We start from the raw sequence: 23,293 nt of genomic DNA, 5'->3' as shown, positions 1-23,293 counted from the left end.
CGGCGCAGGAGGCGGAGGTGGAGGCAGGAGGCGGAGCGGAGCCGGGGGCGGTGGAGCAGCGGAGGCCGAGCGGAGCCGTGGGTGGCGGGCCGGGACCCCGGAGCCGGGCGGAGGTTTGGCGGGGAAGCCGCGAGTTCACCTGACGCGGCCCCTCGCTTGGCGCCCCCGTGGCCGCTGCCTTCTCGGCCCACGCCCGCTAGGTCATCTCAGCTGCCCCGGGACCCGCCTGCCTCCTCGCGAACTTGGGACGAGTTGGAAAATCCGCCCTGAGAGAGCCTTGCGGCTCAGGGGAGCGGTTTAACTTGGAAAAGGAAAAGGAAGCCAGAAGTAAGGACTTCGGATTTCAGTGCCCACAGCGCCTCTGCCCCGCTTTGCGAGCTCAGTTCAAACTTCAGCGAACGCAGCCCGTTTTTCCCAAAACCCGGCCGGAGGGCCTCGTAGCTGAGTCATTCGGTCCCGGGCGCGGGCAATCTCAGGAGAGGGAAGGGCAGAGCCGCGACCGCTCTTGAATGGCGCATTTTCCCTTCTGCCTGAGTCTTACATTTTTAGGGCCATCTGGTAAGGTTTCCAGAGCCTGCTGAATTTGGGGAATAAACACATTATTAAACATGCTTCTTTTTTTTTTTTTTTGAGACAGTTTTGCTGTTACCCAGGCTGGAATGCGGCGAGCGGCATGATCTCAGCTCACTGCAGCGTCTGCCTGCTGGGTTCGAGCGATTCTCTTGCTTCAGCCTTCCGAGTAGCTGGGTTTACAGGCATGCGGCACCACGCCTGGCTAATTTTTGTATTTTTAGTAGAGCTGGGGCTTTTACCATGTTGGTCAGGCTGGTCTCGAACTCCTGACTTTCCACCCACCTCGGCCTCCCAAAGTGCTGGGATTACAGGCGTGAGCCACCGCGCCCAGCCTCAACATGTTTCTTAATCCTGTCGCGTTTTATTTGTATATCAGATACCTGAGTTTGAAATCACTTAGGGGTTTCCTGCATGCTGCTCAGTGAAGCAGCTGTCAGTTTGTAATCACATTTTAAGAAATTGTGACTTACAAGGCCAGTCTCAAAGTGTCATTGAAATTGAAAGAGCCCGTTTAACAGTGTGGTTTATGTACGCGACTCAGTTTTCTTTTCTATTTAATTTGCCGGGCGGATGAGAGTGCACCTTTCCCTTGACACAAAAACCTAGATTGAACAGTGAGAGGTCCGCTATGAACATTGTATCAGATTACATTAATAAACCACGCTGTTTTGTTTTGCTTTTGCTTTGAGCACCACGTTTTTTTCCTAGTTTTTTTTTTTTTGTTTTTTGTTTTTTTTGAGATAGAGTCTCGGTCTGTCGTCCAGGCTGGAGTGCAGTGGCACGATCTCGGCTCACTGCAAGCTCCGCATCCCGGGTTCATGCCATTCTCCTGCCTCAGCCTCCCGAGTAGCTGAGACTACAGGCGCCCGCCACCACGCCTGGCTAATGTTTTGTATTTTTAGTAGGGACGGGATTTCACCGTGTTAGCCAGGATGGTCTCGATCTCCTGACCTAGTGATCCGCCCGCTTCGGCCTCACAAAGTGCTGGGATTACAGGCGTGAGCCATCGCACCCGGCCTTTTTTTCTTAGTCTTGATTCTGTTTTTGGATAACAAACCTTCCCTTCCTAAGTCATAGTAGTCTTAAAGTCTTTCAATCTAAAGTAATTTTTTTCCCAAAGGAAGGCTTGCACGCAATATGTTTGGCCAATAAATGCAAAGTATTAAAACTGATGTTTAAAGAACTATGTATTGATCCCGACACAACTTTAACAAATATATTAAAATGGTTTTGATCCTGAATGAGTAAACACTTAAAGCATCGTCAGTATACACACGACTTTGGCGAATCTGTAAATAGATGAATATAACACATACTTTCCCAGTGAGTTGGTGATGGATATGGAATCATTTTGGTGAGTGTGAAGTTGTAATTACGGTGATGTTTGTGTACATATTTTGGTGACAGTATATGAATAAATTTTTATTTAATGCGTAAACATAGAGGACATTTTTATTTTTAGTCTTTCTGTTTTTGCATTGTCCGTGAAAGTTAATGAAATTTACTTCTACTTTCTGAATTTTAAACTCTCGAATCCATAGTTAATAGGCTGTATTCCAGTTTCATACTCAGGTGAGTCACTGCGTCATCAAAATACAAAATCTTGCTTAGGGTTATGACCGTTTCATGAAAAGTAGGGAAAAGTTTTGCATTATTAACGTACATAAGGAATCCTGACTGAATCTTTACCAATATAGAGATATGTTTCTGAAGTTGTGTTTTATCCCAAGTTGTATTCCCTGCAAATTAAGTATTGGGCCAGAAGATTGAGCTAGGTTTATTGTTGAAGTGGATAGTCCTACTGAAGAGCTCTCAAATGTCCTGTTCCTTTTATAGATAGACTTCTTAAAACTGAGCAGTGCAAGTAATAGCTGAACCACTGAGAGACGTTATTTTTTAGAGCAGTTTTAGAACCAATATTTTTATATTTCCTTATCAACATTGATAAGGAAATAAGCCTGAAATGCCGAATTTTATTGTTTCTACTTAAGTAAACTGATGGATTCCGTATGTAAAAGTCAGCTTTGAAAAGAATTATTATTGTTCATTGAATACAGTTTTGATATTATCAACACAGGAACTTAAAAAAATACCCATTTTAGGCTGGGCGTGGAGGCTCATGCCTGTAATCCCAGCATTTTGGGAGGCTGAGGCAGGCGGATCACCTGAGGTCGGGAGTTCAAGACCAGCCTAACCAACACGGAGAAACCCTGTCTCTACTAAAAATACAAAATTAGCTGGGCATGGTGGCCCATGCCTGTAATTCCAGCTACTCAGCAGGCTGAGGCTGGCGAGGCTGGAGAATCGCTTGAACCCAGAAGGCAGAAGGTGCAGTGAGGCGAGATCAAGCCATTGCACTCCAGCCTGGGCAACAGGAGCGAAACTCTGTCTCAGAAACAAAACAAAACAAACAAACAAAAAACCACCCATTTTAGGAAAGATGTATCTCATTACGCAATAGGTAGAAATGAACATTTTAAATAATTATGTTAATAATCTCCTTTTAGACAATAGATTTTAAATACCTTTTGCAATGGGAGCTCCACAATAAAGACTGCTGTTGTTAAGAATAAATGCTTTTACTCATAGGTTTTCATTTTCTGATACTGTATATCCAGTAGAGAATAAGCAAGAACAAAGAAGAAAACCTAAGGATATCATTAGTGGAAATTTTTGTTGATATTACTTATGAAAATGCCTTAAATCTTACTGCACTGAATAATGATGTTTTGATCAATGATGGACCATATATATGTCCGTTAAGATTATAATGGAGCTGAAGAATTCCTGTCACTTAGTGATGTCCTAGCTGTCCTAATGTCAGAGGGCAGAGTATTACCTTTTCTATGTTTAGGTATGTTTCGACACACAAATACATTCCACTGTGTTCTGATCACCTGCAGTATATAGTACAGTAACATGCTGTACAGGTTTTGTAGCCTAGGAGCAACAGGCTATCCCATTTGGCATAAGTGTGTAGTCGGTTAGGCCATCTTGGTTTGTTTAAGAGCAGTTTATAACGTTCGCAGAATGAAGTTGCCTAATATTTCTAAGAACGTATCCCCATTATTAAGTGAAGCATAACTGTAGTTCAGTTATAGTAAGGTTTACAAAGTAAAATGATATCTATTTGCACATTTCATGACAGGCCTTCCTAGGAGTGATGGAGGAAATTACTGGCAACATGTATGTGAAGTAGTTTTTGTAAGTAGAGGAAATGCATAGGCTACAAAACTGTATGGTAGTTTTGCTTAAAGACTGCTTAAATAACTATCTCATTGGTCAGGAAGGATGCTTACCTCTAAGAAAACCTTACTAGCAACTCATCCTCTTGTTAGACTTTTTTGAAGCCTCATCAGTTCTCCACAAATGAGAAGTATCTTTGTGCATGTTTTCTAAACAGTAGTATAACCAGGCCAATTAAATGTCAAGATATTAGTAAAATCCTGTGAACGTTTAAGAGTGGAGCTAATGTAATGCTAATATTTTCCTTGAGAATTTCACAAAATAAACTCAGTGTCTTCAAAGTTATCTTAGTAAAGATTTTTTTTTTGTATTTTTTTAAACATAGCAGACTTAAATCATCCATCTTAGAATAGCAAAATAGCAGATAGTTTTGTTTATATTCTTAACCTCAATGTTTTCATTTATAGCACAAAAAATGATTATTATTATTATTTTTTTTTGGCTTAGAAATGGTTTTAACTGGAATTTATATCCTAGCATTGATTATGGTGAAAGTGTCCACCCTTGGAATTGTGGCAACTATATCATACATAAAGACCTATATTACTCCATCCTGGCTGACACGGTGAAACCCCGTCTCTACTAAAAAATACAAAAACTTAGCCGGGCGAAGTGGCGGGCGCCTGTAGTCCCAGCTACTCAGGAGGCTGAGGCAGGAGAATGGCGCAAACCCGGGAGGTGGAGCTTGCAGTGAGCTGAGATCCGGCCACTGCACTCCAGCCTGGGTGACAGAGCGAGACTCCGTCTCAAAAAAAAAAAAAAAAAAAAAAAAAAAAAAGACCTATATTACTGAATATGGGTGCTTGGAATGTTTTTACTCTTAAAAATTTCTGGAGGAGTAAAATTAGGCATGTTTCTGCACTTAGAAAGATACAGGTTTTGTTCAGATGTGTAAGATAGGCCCAATCTAGGTAAGTAAAATAATGGTAAAATTATTTTTTCTGATCTTAAGCTGATTCAGGTAGTTTACTTTGTCAGATTTACTATCTAGTAGTTAATGCATTTATACTTAATATGTAGATGTTTTGAAATGTACTTTTTTTTTTTTTTTTGAGACGGAGTCTCGCTGTGCTCCCAGGCTGGAGTGCAGTGGTGTGATTTCGGCTCACTGCAAGTTCCGCCTCCCAGGTTCACGCCATTCTCCCGCCTCAGCCTCCCAAGTAGCTGAGACTATAGGCGCCCGCCACCACGCCCGGCTAGTTTTTTTTTTGTATTTTTAGTAGAGACGGGGTTTCACCATGTTAGCCAGGATAGTCTCGATCTCCTGACCTCGTGATCCACCCGCCTCGGCCTCCCAAAGTGCTGGGATTACAGGCTTGAGCCACCGCGCCCGGCCGAAATGTACTTAATGTGCAGTAAAGAAGCATGCAATTGGGGGGGGGGGAAAGAAAAAAGACAACCTTACAGTGAGCCTAGTCAAGCAAATAACTCCCTCAAAAGTTTACAAATTTGGTTTCACATTGGCCGGGTGCGGTGGCTCATGCCTGTAATCCCAGCACTTTGGGAGGCCGAGGTGAGTGGATCACGAGACCAGCCTGACCAAACATGGTGAAACCCCGTCTCTACTGAAAATACAGAAATTAGCTGGGCATGGTGGCTCGCGTGTGTAATCCCGGCTACTCAGGAAGCTGAGGCAGGAGAATCGCTTGAACCCGGGAGTTGGAGGTTGCAGTGAGCCAAGATCGTGCTACTGCACTCCAGCCTGAGTGACAGAGCGAGACTCAGTCTCAAAAAACGTAAAATAAATATTTGGTTTCACATGAAGTGGTGGTGGTGGGGGAGGGAGGTGTTTGAAAGGATGGAGATAGACCATGATTATTGGAATTTCATTTTTCATTTCCTCCTCAGCAGCCGATTCTGTAGGTCATTTACTGTGAAATAGCCAAAAGCAGGCAGCAGGTGGGAAATGAATTGAAAAAGAGACACTTATTGAATAGCTAATCCTTTAGTGATTTTAGTAAAGAGTTAAGATTTCTTAATAACAGGTATCTCAGGCAATTAAATTGGAGTAGCCGTGAATCTGTATTAGAGAGCCTCCTGAATTTATGTACAATTCATGTTTGAAATATTAAAGACATTTACAAGTGTTTGGAATATTTATTTACGAGTATCCCTTTTGGCTATTCTGTTTTTACATGAAAGTGTAAAGATTATATTTTGAAAGTTATTGTAACTTTGCTTCATAAAGAGTGTAAGACTAATGGTGTAATTTCATGGTACTGCTTTCTCACGTTGTTTTCCTGTACTCATCTCCTTCCCCTAAAATGGGTAACCATAGTCTCATCCCTGTCAATTTCAGCTGTTGGAATCATTTGTCTTATAACTAGCCCCACCTTCTCTTAATATTTTAATCGACTTGGTTGAGAAGGACCAACTTTACAATATGAGCTTCATATTCTCCTTTATCTTTCAAACTTTATTGCTATTGCTACTTAAATTACAGTTACCCTATGGATATCTACTTTTGCAAAGAACTAAAACCTTGCTTCATCACAGAACCAAATTGTATTTCTCTGTGTTCTTTCTCTTCCTGCTTCTGTAAAAGGTATGATACCTTTTATTCCACATTCCTTTCTTTTTCTTTTGGATATGCTAGTTGCAGTGCTTTCAGTTTTTCTTATTATTTTTCTTAGCCTTTCTTTCCAAAACCATCTCAATAATGCATAATTTACAGTTTATATTTTTGGGTTTTTGAAAGTGGCGTAAGAACTTAGATTGTTTGGCAAGTGTCTTATAAATCTTAATTTAATATTTCCTGTATTTCATAGTTATCTCCAACTGTAATATCTAGTCCAAGAGCAGATTTTTCTTTTTTTTTTTTTTGAGACAGAGTCTCACTTTGTTGCCCAGGCTGGAGTGCAGTGGAGCGATCTCGGCTCACTGCAGCCTTCACCTTCCCAGGTTCAAGCGATTCTCCTGCCTTCGCCTCCGAAGTACCTGGGATTACAGGCACCCGCCACCATGCCTGGCTAACTTTTGTATTTTTTGCAGAGATAGGGTTTCACCATGTTGGCCTGGCTGGTCTCGAACTCCTGACCTCATGTGATCCACCCGCCTTGGCCTCCCAAAGTGCTGGGATTACAGGCGTGAGCCACGGCGCCTGGGCAGAAGCAGTTTTTTTAAAGCAGAAAAAGCAAAACTGTCTTTATTGTCTTTCCAAAGCATTCAACTTAGTCTTTAGAGAAACAGTTCTCTTTTTGAATCATTTAATCCACTTAGTCATTTCATCTAAGGTACTATTTAATAAAATTACAAAATTGCAACAAGTATGGCTGGCATAATCAGGTTTGGTGACAAATACAACTAACTCTTGGTAAGCACCCATCCCTGTTGGAGTGAACACAAGTGCTTGGGCACACTAGAGAACTGTGGTGGGCATTAGCTATACTGTAAGCTTCACAGGAGTGGAGAACACTGTTAATATGGAGAGCTGGAAATTGGTTAAGTAGACTTTGGTATTCTAGTAAACTTGCCCAAGAAGTTTAATTCTTATATATACCTAATTTTTCCAGAAAGTTACATTAAGGTATTAATGTAATTAACCACAGCAGATTAGGTATTCAAAGTTTTGTTTTTTTTTTTTTTAAACAGCTCTGTTGCCCTGGCTGGAGTGCAGTGGTGCTATCTCGGCTCACTACAATTTCCACCTCCTGGGTTCAAGTGATTCTCCTGCCTCAGCCTCCAGAGTAGCTGGGATTATAGGCACACACCACCATGCTAGCTAATTTTTATAATTTTTTTTTTTTTTTTTTTTAAATAATGAGACAGAGTCTCACTCTGTTGCCCAGGCTGGAGTGCAGGGGCGCGATCTTGGCTTACTGCAACCTCTGCTTCCTGGGTTCAAGCAATTCTCCTGCCTCACCCTCCCAAGGAGCTGGGATTGGTGCATGCCACCATACCTGGCTAATTTTGTATTTTTAGTAGACAGGGGGTTTCGCCACGCTGGTCTTGAACTCTTGACCTCAGGCGATCTGCCCACCTCAGCCTTCCAAAGTGCTGGGATTACTGGGGTGAACCATGGTACCTGGCCTCAACATTTTTAAGTGTTAATTTAATACTATCTTTATCAGCATATTGTATTTGTTTGCTTATTTTATATGAGCGTTTTCCAACATTCGCTTTATTACCCTCTCTGTAATATATAATCCCATATTCAGATTTCACCATTTGTCCCCAAAATGTCCTTTATAGCATAATCAACATATTTTAGATACCATTTGTATAGAAAGCTATATATTGAAGTATACTGACAGCAATGAAATTAATTAAGCCTGGCACGATGGCTCAAGCCTATAATCCCAGCACTTTGGAAGGCCGAGGCAGGCGGATCACTTGAAGTCAGGGGTTTGAGACCAGCCTGTCCAACATGGTCAAACACCGTCTCTACTAAAAATACAAAAATTAGCTGGGCGTGGTGGCATGTGCCTGTAATCCCAGCTACTTGGGAGGCTGAGGCACGAGAACTGCAGAACTGCTTGAACCTGGGACGTGGAGTTTGCAGTGAGCTGAGATGGTGCCACTGCGCTCCAGCCTGGGCGACGGAGCAAGACTCAGTCTCAAAAAAAAAAAAAAAACCAAAAAACGAAAAACAAAGAAATTAATTGAAGCTATTACACCAGAGGGTGAACATAGAGCAACATGCTGGTGAAAGTAAGGTGAATGCCAAATGTTATTTTTGTAATCATACCTAATAAAGTTTTTATCAGGATGTTAGATGGCCTTCAAAATATGGCACAGAAATCCATAACTAGGCAAAATAATTTTGAGTCTCATTTCTTCTTGTAAGTTATTACTTGCCTGTAACAAACTCCTCTAAAATATGCCTTTCTGCTCTAAAAGCTAAAGCTTAAGAGTCCCTTGGCAGATGGGACTTTTAAATTATTCCTGTAGAAAATTGGTAGTATATAAGTGTTACAGCTCTTAGAATTTGTCCAGAAAGCTCTCTCTCTGGTTTTTGCCAGAATGCCCTCCACCTCCCAAAAAAAGAAAATTGGTAGATTGGTAGTATACAGGATATATCAGTGTTCTTTGGGAGTTTAGGTATAAAGAGATCTGATTAGAAATTATAACTGGAGAGCTGATTACAGTGGCTCATGCCTGTAATCCCAACACTTTGGGAGGCTATGGTGGGAGGATTGCTTGAAGCTAGGAGTTTGAGACCAGCCTGGGCAACATAGTGATACCCATTTCTGGGAAAAAAAAAAAATTAAAAAGAGAGACATTTAAAAAAAAATGAGCCAAAGAAGATAGAGAACAAAAGGCTAGATAATTTGGAAGAAAAGCATGAAAGTAATGTCATAAAGAATTCAAAGAGGACAAAGTTTCAAATAGAGGAGGAAATGCTGTAGGGGTATTGAGGACGATGGGGACTAGAAAGCATCCTTTTAGATTTGGCAAGCAGGCAAGCATTCATTGGTGACCTTGTGGACAATAGTTGGAATGAAGTAAGGCTCTGATCATCCTGAGTCAGGGTCAAGTTTATCTTGTCCTTATTCGGGTATGAGGCTAGTTTTTCTTTTTGATATCCTGTGGCTCCCATGGCAAGAAGATGGTGCTTTCTTCAGTGCTGGTTACCTCTGGGAAGAGGAAGCAGGTGGCTGTTCCTGGACTTCTCTGAATACCTTTTTCTAGTTTTAAAGTTTTGAACCACAAGAATTTATTATTCAGCAAATAAAATATTTCCAAGTGAAATACAGAAATTGGCATTTGTTTCTATGATATAGTGCTGTGGTTGCCATTATTGTTCAAGTGCTATTATTATTTTATTGACACATCTGCCCCCTCTTTAGATTGCAGGCTCCTGGAGAGCTGTCTCCTGCAGCGCTCCAGCATCTAGTGTGAGGGGGTGGCATCTAATGGGTTATACAACTTTTAAGGAGCATAAGATGTCCCTATGTAAAATGCTAGTGTAGTATAACAGAATAAGGTTTAATCTCAGAATGGCATCAGTTCTGCTTTTTGTTCCTGTTGTGAGGAGCCTGTTCAAATGCCCTACTGTCTCTTGTCTCTATGCTGGGGGCAGATGGTAGCAGTAGTAACCATCGCCTTAGTGCGCTTAGTAAGGTCTGATAAACCTGCCTGCTGCCTACAGTTCCAAATTTGACCGGGATTGTATGCCATCATTTAGAGGAACCCTTAGGAGGGGACTCTGAAAGCAGTGTGTCTGTCTAAGCACTGCTGTTGCGGGCAGAGGCGCCTAGAGGTTACTTAGGGATGAGCACCATTGTTTTCTCCAGCTCTAAAATAAATTAAGAACTCCCAGATTTTTTTTTTTTTTTTGAGACTGTCTCAAAAGAGTTTAGGTCTGTGAATGGTCTTGCTCCGTCACCTAGGCTGGAGTACAATGGTGCGAACATGGCCCATTGCAGCCTCAACTTTGCGTGCTCAGGCGATTCTCCCACCTCAGCCTCCTGAGTAGCTGGGAGTCCAGGCCTGTGCCACCATACCTGGTCAGTTTTCTTGTAGAGACAAGTTCTCACTATGTTGCCAAGGCTTGTCTCAAACTCCTGAGTTCAAGCAAACCTGCTGCCCCAGCCTCCCACAGTGCTGGGATTACAGGTGTGAGCCACCATGTCTGGCTCAAGTGTTCTTTTGTCTTTTTTTTTTGCCAGTTTTACTTCGTTCCACATGTCAAATATATCTTTTTAAAGATATTAGTAAAAAAAATAAAGAGAGTTTAATTGCTACAGTGTCTAAACTAGGTTTTTTTCATGGATTGAAGGCTATCAGAAGGACGTTTTGAATAAATGTATTTTGTTTGGAGTTTAATTTTTGGATAAAAACCCAAGTTGGAATTTAAGGTAAATGAAAATTTTGTTGCATTGAAGTGAAATATAAGGAAATAATTCATGAAGTTTATTAAATGATCATTCTTAAAAATAGAGCTGATACCCATGAGCTATACTTAGTGTGTATTAGATGATTTAGATAGCACTGCTTTGTCTTCAGTAGCAAATAATCAGAAAAATAGTGTATCATTTCAGTTTTGTCAATTTTTTCCCCCTAGGAAGATAAGAAAAATACAGTAGAAATAAGATTGACAAAAAACAGTACAGGGCTGTTTTTAGCTTTCTAGTCTTTTGGTTTTTTTTGCGGGGCAGGGGGTGGTGTTTTGTATTTTTAGTTTTATAGAAATTAGAATGTTCTTCCTGGCCTCATTTTGAGAGGTTTTAATTTAAATAAAATTTAATTTGAGAGTTTTTTGAAGTGAAATGTTACGATCTCCCAATTCAACATTATAATTTTACTGCAGGATAAATAAAGAAAACGGGAAAGGAGGAAAGCATTGATTACAAATGTCTTAACAATGAGCAAATGTGCAAGGAAAAAATATATTAAGACAAATCTAAGGTAGGTAGATGTATGTTTTTCTGTTCTTTTGAAAATTCTACTTAGCTTAAAGTTCATGATGAGTAAATGGATGTATAGATGTACACATACATATATGTATGTATATGTATTCTATTATAGACTCAAATTATTCAGCCATTCACTTAAGGTACCATCTACTGTGTACCATGCTAGGCGCTGTAGGGGATGTGTGGGTATGTCAGTTGACGTATGCCAAGTACTGGTCTTTTCAGTTAGAAAGTAGACCATTTGTGAGGATGTCGATAGTTCAGCGGAATTGTAGAATTTGAAGAGTCCCCAGGGTTTTATTCTTCCTCCTGGCCTTTTGGCTATACTTGTATTTAACCTTACGAAATAGAAGAAAGTTTCTACCAACACTTTACAAATATCCAAATAGAATTTTTCAAGTTTTCTTTTGATTACTTTCAGAGACATTCTGTTTCATCAGTTGGATATAGCCCTGAAGAGAAATTTAAAAGAATAGAAACAACTTTAATAACTTCCTTTTCCAATTGGATTCTGTTTTTAGAAGAGGTGAAAATTTTTTTCAAGGGTAATGCACTTCCTCTGTAGTGTAATTTGTCTTTGAAAATTGGATGCAACTAAAATTTTAGAATTTTTTTTTTCTTTTTTTTTGAGACAGAGTCTCACTCTGTTACCCAGGCTGGAGTGCAATGGCACGATCTTGGCTCACTGCAACGTCTGCCTCCCAGGTTCAAGGGATTCTCCTGCCTCAGCCACCTGAGTAGCTGGGATTACAGGGTGCCACCATATCTAGCTAATTTTTTGTATTTTGTATTAAAACAATTTTTTATCAAAAAAAAAATTTTTTTTTAGGCTGGGTGCAATGGCTCAAGCCTATAATCCCAGCACTTTGGGAGGCCAAGGTGGGAGAACTGCTTGAGGTCAGGTGTTAAAGACCAGCCTGGGGAAAAAAAAAGAAAGCAAGAAAAAAGAAGAAGACCAGCCTGGGCAACATAGCAAGATCCTATCTCTAAGGAGAAAAATGTTTTAATGGAAGGTCCTATTTTTAAAAAAACAATAGTTATATTAACATTTTATTAATTTGGATCCCAGTATATTCAAAACAGGTTGGGATAATATTTGCTTTTCTATCAAAGGAGAGAAAGGTTTGCTAAATAATATAAAGGAGATTTCAGAAGAAATGTTTAACTTCAAAAGAAAATAATGTTCCTGCTATTATTAGTTGTTCATAAATTTAAATATCCCCATTTTAGCTATTTTTTTGTTTGTTTGTTTGTTTGAGACATAGTTTCACTCTGTTGCCCAGGCTGGATTGCAGTGGCACAATCTTGGCTCACTGCGACCTCTGTCTCCCAGGTTCAAGAGATTCTTGTGCCTCAGCCCTTGAGTAGCTGGGATTATTGGCGCGGGCCACCACGCCCAGCTAGTTTTTGTATTATTAGTAGAGATGGAGTTTCACCATATTGACCGGGCTGGTCTCAAACTCCTGACCTCAGGTGATCCACCTGCCTCGCCTTCCCAAAGTGCTGGGATTACAGGCATGAACCTCCATGCCCAGCCACCATTTTAGCAAATTTTTACCTGTTTTTAGAATTGTGGAACCAAATATTTGCCAGTATTTTGCTTGTTGTTAATTTATAGTGCTTAGTGGACTTTTTTGTTTGTTTTAGTTTTGTTTTATCCTTACATGTTTTTATTTTTAAATATTTTGTAATTCATAATTGTGAATTGGTTCTTTTCTCTCTGAAAAGGATTATTGTTTAAAATTAAAATACTACATAGTTAATTAAACACTATTAGTTTTAGTACAGCTGTGTTTATTTAATATCACAACTATGTTTAATATAGAAAGTGAGATTTGGGGAAATATATTCTATGTGACATCTCTTCAATTTTAATATATTTAGTTATAAATTATGTAGTGAATAAGATGATAATAGACTCTATAAATTCTATCCGGAGCAGCTGTGGCTGATTTATAGATGTTAATGTTGTATGTGCAACGTTGACAGCTGAGTTTGGGGTCCTGCATTTCTGCTGAGATAGTGCTTGAAAAATGCCTGGTACAGTACTTGACCCATGTTGAGCACTGAATTGTTAGTTGAATCTTCTGCACTGAGTCCTGTGTAGGAGTTGGGTTTTAGTAGGTTTAGGGGGTTGTACTGGAGGGCAGTTGGATATAAATCTGCGGAATAAACTGGCTGGAAATAGCGTATCTAGTTTAAATTGCTAGTGTTAACCTTACTTTTTTATAGATGATTTTTACCTTCAAAAAAATAATTTTAGTATCAAACTTTTACTAAATGACATGAACTGAACACCGTGCTAGGTACTCTGACAGAATACAAATGGAATAAAATTACAGTCCATGCATTTGCTATGAAAGAGAAAGCATATCTGAGTGAGATTGCAACAACAATTGCAGCATACTCCAAAACACATCATCATCATAAAATGTTGTCCAAACTGGAATACGCAGGGCAGTGACCATGGAAGGAACCCTGGAGTCACAGTCACAACACCTCTTTTTCATCCCTCATCATGCTACCTATTATGTTCCCTGTAAAAGTCCCTTAATCTCTCTGAATGTTATTTTTGTTATTATAATAACACCTGATAGTTGCACAGTCTTCCAGGATAATTGAATAATTGGTTTATGTAGCATATACTGTACTAGGCACTGGGAATGCATGGAAATCTATAAGATGGGATCCCTGTCCCTGAGTTGCTCATGCTGTTGTGTGAATACATGTATTATATGCTACACAAATGTTATAACAGACTTGTAAAATGCTTTGGGAACTCAAAAAAGAATATCTAATTCTGCCCATGGCTATTAGAATAGGCCTTTGAAAGATGGTGTCCTTGAACCAGACCTTGACAGACTAGTGAGAATTTGCCAGTTGGACAAAGAAGGGTAAAGGGCATTTCAGGAAGAGGGAAGATTAGATGTAAAAGATTAAAACTGGGAGAGTAAGGTATGTACTTGAAAAAATGTCTGATTAGGAGGCTGGCATGCAGTGTGTTGGAAAGAGTAGAGGGACTGGAGATGAGGCTGTAGAACTAAAATGGGTCACATTGTGAAAGAGATCGAATGGCAGTGTGGTTTAGTAATGGAGTATATGGACTTCGGAAAAAAACCTTGGTTCGAAACCTGGCTATGCCACTTATACCTTTGTGGTAAGATCAAATTTTTAACCTCCCTGAGTCTCCTTTTCCTTATTGCTAAAAGAAGAACTAATTATTTTTTATTTTTTGAGACAGTCTCACTCTGTTGCCCAGGCTGGAAGAACTGATGATAGTGATCTTACAGAGTTGTTAATCAAAACTACCAGTCACTTACCACATGCAAACTCTCAATAAATGATGGTTATAGTTATAAGAATTAGAAGTTTGGATTTTATTCTGTAGTCAATAGGAAGCTACTAAAGAGTTTTAAGCAAAGAAATATTTTAAGTAGAAATACATGTTTTAGAAACATAACTGTTGGCATGGATTGGAGCCAGGAGATAGAGTGGTGGCCGTGGAAATGTAGAGAAGGAGACTTAATTGTTCTTTAGAAGGTAGAATCATCAAACCTGATGATGGTGCTGTGTGGAATGACAGGGAGTTTCAGGGTTTCTGGCTTGAACAGTTGGTTGGATGGTGGGGTCCCATTTCTTGAGATAGGAAACTCAGAAGGGTAGAAAGTTTGTGGAGGAAGAAGAGGAGTTTAGTTCTAGACCCATTGATTTTGAGGTTCCTGCAGGCCATGTGTTTGGAGATGTTAAACAGGGATTTGGATGTTGCATTTTGGAATTCAGAAGAGACGCCTGGCCTAGAGTCATGGACTTAAATCTGGCACTTGAATCCAGAGAAACAGACCCCATGAAGTAGGGAGAGATTTGAGAGTGAGGCAAGAAAGCTAAGCAGAGTCCCGAAGACATGCAACGTTGAAGGTTAACATTGAGAAAGGGAAGGAATTGTCAGAGGAGCTTGTGGAGGAATTGTCAGCGAATCAGATTGGAAGAGGAAAATGTAGTATCAGTACACTGAGACAGTGTTCAAGAAGTAAGATGTTGTCAACAGTTTGAATGCTGCTGAGGGATCAAACAAAAGATAGGACTTAAAATGTACATTGGATTTAGTGACAGAGATTAGTTACCATTTCTAGAGATGTTTTAGAGGCAGAAACCTCTGTAAACTTGGGGGGGTGTCTAGGAGTATGTGGGATGTGAAGTAACGGAGATAGTGTTGGCATTTCTTTCAAGTAGTTTAGCAGTGAGAAGGAGAAGAGAGGTTCAAGGGAATAGCTTGAGAGATTTCTGATCCAGTGGATTTGTGGCTGTGTGTGTAAGTTGTGAGATGGGACAGACGTGAATGTGTTTAAGTCTTTACAGGAAAAAACTGTTAAAGGGGGAGAGAATAATTGATAGTATAAACCCCTGAAGGGCATGGGCTCTAAACAACAGATACAGGAATTTTAAGAGTGGGGAGGAGGCAGGAGGCAAGGGAGCATAGTGAGTGTAGATGTCAATAGCTTTGTTGATTTGGTGTGGGGAGTTGATGGAGTTCTAATTAGAGACAGCAGGCAAGGGCTTTCATTGAGTGTAGTCAGTATAGAAACGCAGGGATTGAGAAGAGGGAGCACATTCGAAACAGTTGTGGAGAATGGGAGAGTAGTAAGCCAAGTAGGCAAACTCCATCAGTTTGCCGCCCATTTGAGGTTGAAAACCGAGAATTTAATAGCTATATTTATTTTATGTTTTTAGAGATGGGGTCTTGCTCTGTCGCCCAGGCTGGAGTGCAGTGGCACGATTATGGTGTGCTGCAGTCTTGACCTCCTGAGCTCAAGAGTTCCTTCCACCTCACCCTCCTGAGTAGCTAGGACTATAGGTGACCACCACTATGCTCAGCTAATTTTTTTGTTTTTTGTGTAGAGACGGGGTCTCACTATGTTGCCCAGTCTGATCTCGAACTCCTAGGCTCATGTGATCCTTCTGCCTTGGCCCCGCCAAAGTGTTGGGATTACAGGCGTGAGCCCCTGTGCTTGGCCTTAATAGCTTATTCTGGCTTATAATTTCATTCAATATTGTTCATCTGCCTTGGTGCAGGCATAGAGGAGATGAAGAGTTGGTTTTACAAGGAGATACAAGGTTGGTATTTACTAAGAATTTACAGCAGCAGCATAATCTTGGCTTACTGCAACCTCCACCTCCCAGGTTCAAGCAATTCTCCTGCGTCCACCTCCCAAGTAGCTGGGATTACAGGCCCCTGCCACCACACTCAGCTAATTTTTGTATTTTTAGTAGAGACAGGGTTTCACCATGTTGACCAGGCTGGTCTGGAACTCTTGACCTCGTGATCTGCCCGCCTTGGCCTCCCAAAGTGCTGAGATTACAGACGTGAGCCACCGTGCCTGGCTGGGAGACAATAATTAAAATGAGAAGCCATGCTAGCTGAATAGGGTGGGAAGTGAAGAAAGAGGGAGGTGGATGGGCAGAGAGAAAGTGGTGTGGAGATCTCAGTGTGTTGGAATAACAAGTGTGATGGGAGTGGTCAAGGGAGAGGGTAAGCTGTGGGGGGGAATAGGATGTTGTAGGCAGGGTGGAATGTCAGAATTAATTTTTTCAGAGCTGGACCAGTTTGCACATTAGCAGTGTCCAGGGTGTGGCCAACCATTCCAGTAGATGGCTGAAGTGGCATAAAGTAAGTCATTGATCTCAGACATCTGGGTAAGGGATGGGTCTTCATTTGAGTGTTGAACATAGACAGAATGGTGAAGAGGAAGACTTTTACATCAGGAGCCAGAGTCTTCAGTTTACATCCTGGAGGTCAGTAGATACTGATTATCTTATGGATCCTGATGACCTTGAGCCTCAGTTGAACAAGGGTTTTTACAAGGGAGTAAAGGAGGTGCAGGTGGGAAGCAACAGTGGGGAACAAAGCAGATGGCCATTCGACATGATGACCTTGATTGGGTGTGGGAAGATGAGCAGTACCTTCTTGAGAGGACAGCTGCGAGGCTTTGGGAGTTCCAGATAGCACATTGCTGGGGTTTGGAAGGAGAACAGGAGTGAGGGGTTGTATTATGGAGGGAAAGGAAGCACTAGTTATGAGAGTGAAGATGAAATATGGAAGGAGTTTATATCTTGGACAGTGATTTGGGTATGATTCTGGCATGGGTACAGGGGCATTGCAGTTTAGTTGTGGCTTAGGAAGAGGCCCATTGTCTGTGATTTTTGTCTTCAGAGTGGGTGGCAGCAACTGTGTGGAACAGCAGCTCAATTACTTTGTCCAGTGAGGCAATGGGAGGTTACAGCGGACAGTGCCCAGTGCTAAATTCTGGTAAGGAGGAGGAGTTGGGGTGGCTGCTGACCTTCCATCTCTGCCTTTCTCCCTAAGGCTCAAGGCCTCATGGCATTCTGACTGATGTTTAGCTTTGTGGGGTTGCTTTTTGTGGTTGATCTGGTTCTGACTGATAATATAGATACACGATTCTAGCTTTGGAGTCTGAATGGACGATGATACTCTTGACTAAAAGAAGAGATAAAAGAGAAGGGACAGGTGTCCATGAAAACCCCAGGTTGAGATGCTCAGTAGGAGGGAAGTGTGTGTAAATACAGATTTGGGAGCCATCTGCATATAGGATTGAAGAAGCCATAGTATTCATATTGGAAAATTCTGTAATATTGACAAAAGGAAAAGGGCAAAGGACTGAACTCTCTGGGAAATGCCCCCAGAGAAAAATGGACCAATTAAAATGATTTCTTGAGATGATACATATCAAGACATTTTGATGTATAAAACATTTTGAAATTTGTTTGATAGCTTATAGTCTTTTATCATATCTCAAAAATTGAGTTCCAAATAGTTTATTTTCTTAATCATTAAAACTTTTTTTGTTTTTAAATGGGAGACTTCTTGGATTCCACAGTGTGTACCCCTCTGTCCTTAAAGTATACTGAACATAATTAGGCTTTTTTTGATGACTCAGGATAGTTATTATAAATATCAGTTATTGAGTTGTAACTCAGGCTGGGCATGATGGCTCACGCCTGTAATCTTAGCACTTTGGGAGGCCGAAGCGGGCTGATCACTTGAGGCCAGGAGTTGGAGACCAGCCTGGCCAACGTGGTGAAACCCTGTATCTACTAAAAATACAAAAAATTAGCCGGGTGTGGTGGTGCGTGCCTGTAATCCCAGATACTTGAGAGGCTGAGGCAGGAGAATTGCTTGAACCCAGGAGGCGGAGGTTGCAGTGAGTCCAGATCGCGCCACTGCACTGCAGCCTGGGTGACAGAGCAAGACTCCATCTCAAAAAAAAAAAAAAATAGATTATTCCTAATTTAATTCCATGCAACCCTTCCAGCCCTATTTGTACCAGTCCTACTCTGTCTCTTTCCCATTAAATCTAATTATCCCCCCTTCACTCCCCCAGATTTTCTACTCCAGTCAGCTATTCTGTTTCCCAAATATCCTCTGTACTTCCTCCCTCTCATAGTTGCCCTGTCGTTTCTAGCTGGTGAAATCCTACTCAACCTTCAATGTACAACTCATATGACCACATCCTCTGGCGGACTTAGTCATTCTCTTATGTTTTCCAGAGCATTTAATGGATCACATACGTCACATGATTCAAGAAATTACAGCTAGTTGCGGTGGCTCATGCCTAGTTATCCCAGCACTTTGGGAGGCCAAGGCGGGCAGATCACCTGAGGTCAGGAGTTGGAAGACCAGCCTGGCCGACATGGCGAAGCCCCGTCTCTTCTAAAAATACAAAAATTAGCTGGGCACGGGGGCGCACGCCAGTAATTCCAGTTACTTGGGAGGCTGAGGCCAGAGAACTGCTGGAACCTGGGAGGCAGAGGTTGCAGTGAGCTGAGATCATGCCTCTGCACTCGAGTCAGCCTGGGTTGACAGAGCGAAACTTTGCCTCAAAAAGAAAGAAAGAAATTACTTTACCTGTGATTTACTTTAATTACTGACCTGCCAATAAGCTGTGTTTTTGAAATTTTAGTACATATTGGAATTGTTTGAATATAAGAAGTTGAATTCTCAAGAAAGTTTGATTAACTAGGTTTGGGGTTGAGCCTAAGCTTCTGCATTTTTTAGGGCAAATACTTTTCGTTAATTCTGATGCGAGTTGTCCAAGGACCATAATTTGAGAAACCAACAACATAGTTAATGGATTCCGCCAGGGCAAGGGCCATGACTTACCTGCTTATGTATTTTCAGAGCCTGCCATGTAGATGATGCTAAATGAATGTTTCTAGAATGAAATAGAGTTTACTGGGGAAGGCCTTTCGGCATGTAATTTTTGAGTTGAGACCCAAGTTGTTGCAGAACCTTAAGAAAGGTTTTATCTTTCAAAGGTATACAAAATAGCACAAGACAACATTTCCCATGTGGTTTCCAAAATACTCCTGCTAAGGCATACTTTGTGGGAAAAGGGTTTGTTTGGTGGTCAGATACTTTTAGAAAATGGTGTCTGTTGGACCTGTGCCTTTCACCTTTCTCAAGACACACTAGTGGATTGAAGCTTTTGAGATGTTCTGTGGGAGAGAAATCCTTTTAATCTTTAAAACGTTTTGACAAAGCACTTTCCCTACCCTTTTTCCCCAGATAATGCCTTTTTAGAACCTGCAGAACTAATGTCTTGAGGTATTTTCTTTGGAAACTGCTCACGTAACCAAAAGTAGAACAGTAGGAGTTAACCCTTTATGTGTGATGATGACCTATAATTACCTAGAATTGGAGAGGCCACTCTGGGAAGTTTTAGGAAAAGAGATAAAGGATTAGGCAATATATAGGGAAAGACGTTTTTCTATGGTAGGCTCTATGTTTGTATTTTGGTATAATTGCTCTAAATTGTCCTGGTCAGTTGTAAGTGTTAAAATAACTGTAGTATAGACGATAGCAGACAGGTTTGAGCATGGAATGATTGAATTTGGCTAATGGCTACTGGAATGCAAAAGGCGGTATGAAGTCAAAGGCAGTAGATGAAGGATCTGTAGGATCTGGTAACTAAATAAATCTGGAAAAACAACTTGGATATTTTAATTCAGAGGTCTAAGTGGACCATATACTTTTTGGACATATAGTTAGACTAAGGTGAAAAAAACATACTGTATTATTGACAGCTGAAAAGATGTATAACAACAGGGACTAGTTTCTGTAAGTTTTTAAATTTAAATTTTATTTTGTTTATATTTTATCTTTAACAGGATAAAATTTATTATAATATAGTTTGCCTTCTAAAAAGAGTCCATATAGAAATCATTAAACTGAATTCATACACAAACTTCAAATCACATCAGAAGTTTTTTCCTGAAAAAATTAGGTCCTCTTTTTTCAATAATTGGGGTTTGTTTATCAGAAATGACTTAGTGATAACAAAGCAAGAGATATTTTAATATTATTATACATTTAATTTAGACAATGGGGAAATTCCTTCACGCTACCTCATAATATAAAACAGGTTTATTAGGCCTTGAGAATCATAGAATATTTATACTTTTCATGTAAAATAGGAAACATAATTTTCCAGTCATTCATGCTAAACAGCAGGGTTAAAGTAATGATCAGGAAGATTTTATTATAAGTTTTTTAAGTTTTAAAATAAGGTAGTTCTCACAAGACGTTTTGCAGTGCTCCCTTGGTAATGTTCATATTCAGTGAGCAGAAAAGAAAAGCTGAGAGAGTTAGGACTCTACTATTGAACCTGTTTCTTGAAAAAAAAAAACAAAAACAAAAACCGATAGTACAATTGGATGTCAGAAATGGTTATTAGAAAGCTAGGTAAAAACAGTACAGGTTGAGTATCCCTTATCTGAAATGCTTGGGACCAGAATTGTTTCAGAATTTGGATTTTTTTGGATTTAGGATATTTGCATATACATATGAATTACCTTGGGGATGAGAGCCAGGTCTAGACACGAGATTCATTTATGTTTCATATACACCTTATAGTCCGAAGGTAATTTTATACAATATTTTTAATGATTTTTGTACAAGATACAAAGTTTTGAGCCATAGCATGAGGTCACATGTGGAATTTTCCATTTGTGGCATCATGTAAATGCTCAGAAAGTTTCAGATTTTGGAGCATTTCAGATTTTGGATTTTTGGATGAGGGATGTTCAACCTGTATTTCCAAATACTTAAGATAGGGCCTTAATTTGTCTTCCTTTTTATTGTCTTTTCAGACAAATGACCATGGAAACAGTTGAATCCCAGCATGATGGAAATATAACAGCTTCTTTGACAGAGAGCAAGTCTGCTCATATGCAGACTCAGACTGGCCAAAATTCAATCCCTGCTTTAGCTCAGGTAGGCAATAGGCAGGCACCGTTGAAAGTCAAAATACATGGAAATGAGAATTAGGTGCAGATTCTGTTTTATTGCCATTGATCTTAAATTTTCCATCGTGGTTATCAGCCATTCTTGCTGATTTGATTGTGAAGAAAAGATACATATTGTGATTAGCCTTGCATTTTAACAGACATTCAGCAGTGCCCCATCTCCACTGCCACTACCACTATGGACAGAAAAACAAAAACCCTTCCGGAATATGTAATCCTCAAAGTATGATTTGAGAGGGTTGTTAATTCGAAATCGATACAGTTCTGATGTCCTTAGCTGTTAAGATGACAGAAATCTTACCATTTGCCCAGTATGTATTTGTCTCGATCATTACTTTCTTTTCAGTTAGGTCTCTAACTTTGAATTGGTTTCATTCAGAGAGCACCAGTATCAGTCAGTACCTGTTTCCAGATCCGAAAATTTATTTCTGAGATATCTATAAAAATATATAGCAAAAACAAACACATTTGTTTGTTCATCAAATATTTATTGAATGTCTGCTGTGTCTAATTATTCCAGATGCATGTGGATATGTAGTTTCGGGCCTTAAATATCTCATGGTTTGGTAGGGTAGACATATTTTAGCAATAACTCCAGTAGGGTAAGAAGTGCTGTAAAATACTATGTAGAAAATGAATAAGGCCTACAGAAGAGGGAGCAGCCAGCTGACTAGGAGTGTTTTACAGATCTCCTTTGAGCTAGACACAAAGGATGAGTAGGAGTCTGCCAGGTTGATAAGGTGAGGAAGCATATTCTAGGCAGAGTGAAGAGTGTGCATAGAGGCACAAAGCCAGGGCATGGGATGTTCAGGGAACTATGGGTATTAAGTTTAACTGGAGCCAGGTGTCTGGGTTGGGCAGTCCAGCTGGTGAAGGTAAGCAGAGGATTGTATACATTTCAGGGTTTAGAGTACACTGTACTCTAAATAGTCCTGAAATATTTTCAGGTGCCCACCATATTTTCAGTTTAGACACTAGTAGCCATGTGGAGGTGGAATTGGAAGTCAGAGAGTCGGAAGTGAAGACACCATCAGGATGCCTGGTGGAATCAAGGTAGCGTGAGGTACAGAGCAGTGGTGAGACCTTTGTGGTATGTTAAAGGGAGAATAAAAAGGACCTGGTGGCTGACTGGAAGGCGTGGGGGGAACACCAGGCACTTCTTGGTTTATATTAGGCCAGACTGGTGTGAGAGCTCTCCTTTCCCATGCACCCAGCCTACTTTTCTTTCCTCTTTAAAGCTGCCAACACCCACTCGTTCCCTGGAGGTTTTCTGCGATGTTCTGTAGAGCTGTATCTCCCTAGCAACACCTTTTGTTACACTGAAAGACAGGCATGTAGGCCAGGCCTTTTGCTTAAACACACAAACACACACACACCCCCTCACACATGCACCCACCCTTGTTTAAAAAAAAAAAAATGCATGTTCATTGTAGAAAATAAATATTACTAAAATGAAGAATATGAAAACTATCCATGATCTTAACATCCAGAGATTTAATCATTGTTAACATTTTGGTGTAGCTCCTTTAGTCTTTATTGTCTGTGTGAATCGAATAGAAAGCATATACTTTTTTTCATGATTTTGGGATTTTCCAGAATTTTTAGAGCTATGATTTCTGGTCAGTAATCTCCCTTTGCTGAAGTTGTAGTTGAAAGCACTTTTTTATTTTTTTTTCAGTAGAGACAAGTTCTCACTATATTGCCCAGGCCGGTCTCAGATTCCTTTGCAGAAGCTGTCCTTGCACCTCAGCTTCCCAAAGTGCTGGAATTATAGGCGTGAGCTTCTTGTACCCAGC

General features: G+C 40.3%; 1 protein-coding gene across 21 annotated transcripts in view; it reads left to right on the top strand.

Annotated features, from left to right (window-relative positions):
• CREM (cAMP responsive element modulator) overlaps positions 1-23,293 on the top strand; it is an 86,884-nt gene that overhangs the window by 448 nt on the left and 63,143 nt on the right. For 6 of the 21 annotated variants that reach the window (XM_031652399.1, XM_031652397.1, XM_031652396.1 and 3 more), the window contains exons 2-3: positions 11,072-11,169; positions 21,342-21,465. The exons of 5 other annotated variants lie outside the window; for them this stretch is intronic. Coding sequence is in view for 13 of the 16 variants with exons in the window: in XM_031652397.1 (XP_031508257.1) it covers positions 11,126-11,169; positions 21,342-21,465 (168 nt within the window). In the remaining 3 variants the exon portion in view is untranslated. Of the gene's footprint in view, positions 1-22; positions 328-11,071; positions 11,170-21,341; positions 21,466-23,293 lie in introns of those variants that run through there. 10 more of the 21 variants (XM_009214250.4, XM_031652400.1, XM_017962726.3 and 7 more) reach the window with 9 other exon arrangements.

The sequence above is a fragment of the Papio anubis genome, chromosome 11 (assembly GCF_008728515.1).
Source record: "Papio anubis isolate 15944 chromosome 11, Panubis1.0, whole genome shotgun sequence".
Classification (NCBI taxonomy): Eukaryota; Metazoa; Chordata; class Mammalia; order Primates; family Cercopithecidae; genus Papio; species Papio anubis.
Note: the sequence above shows the minus strand (reverse complement) of the source record. Positions and strands in the feature narration are given on the sequence as shown.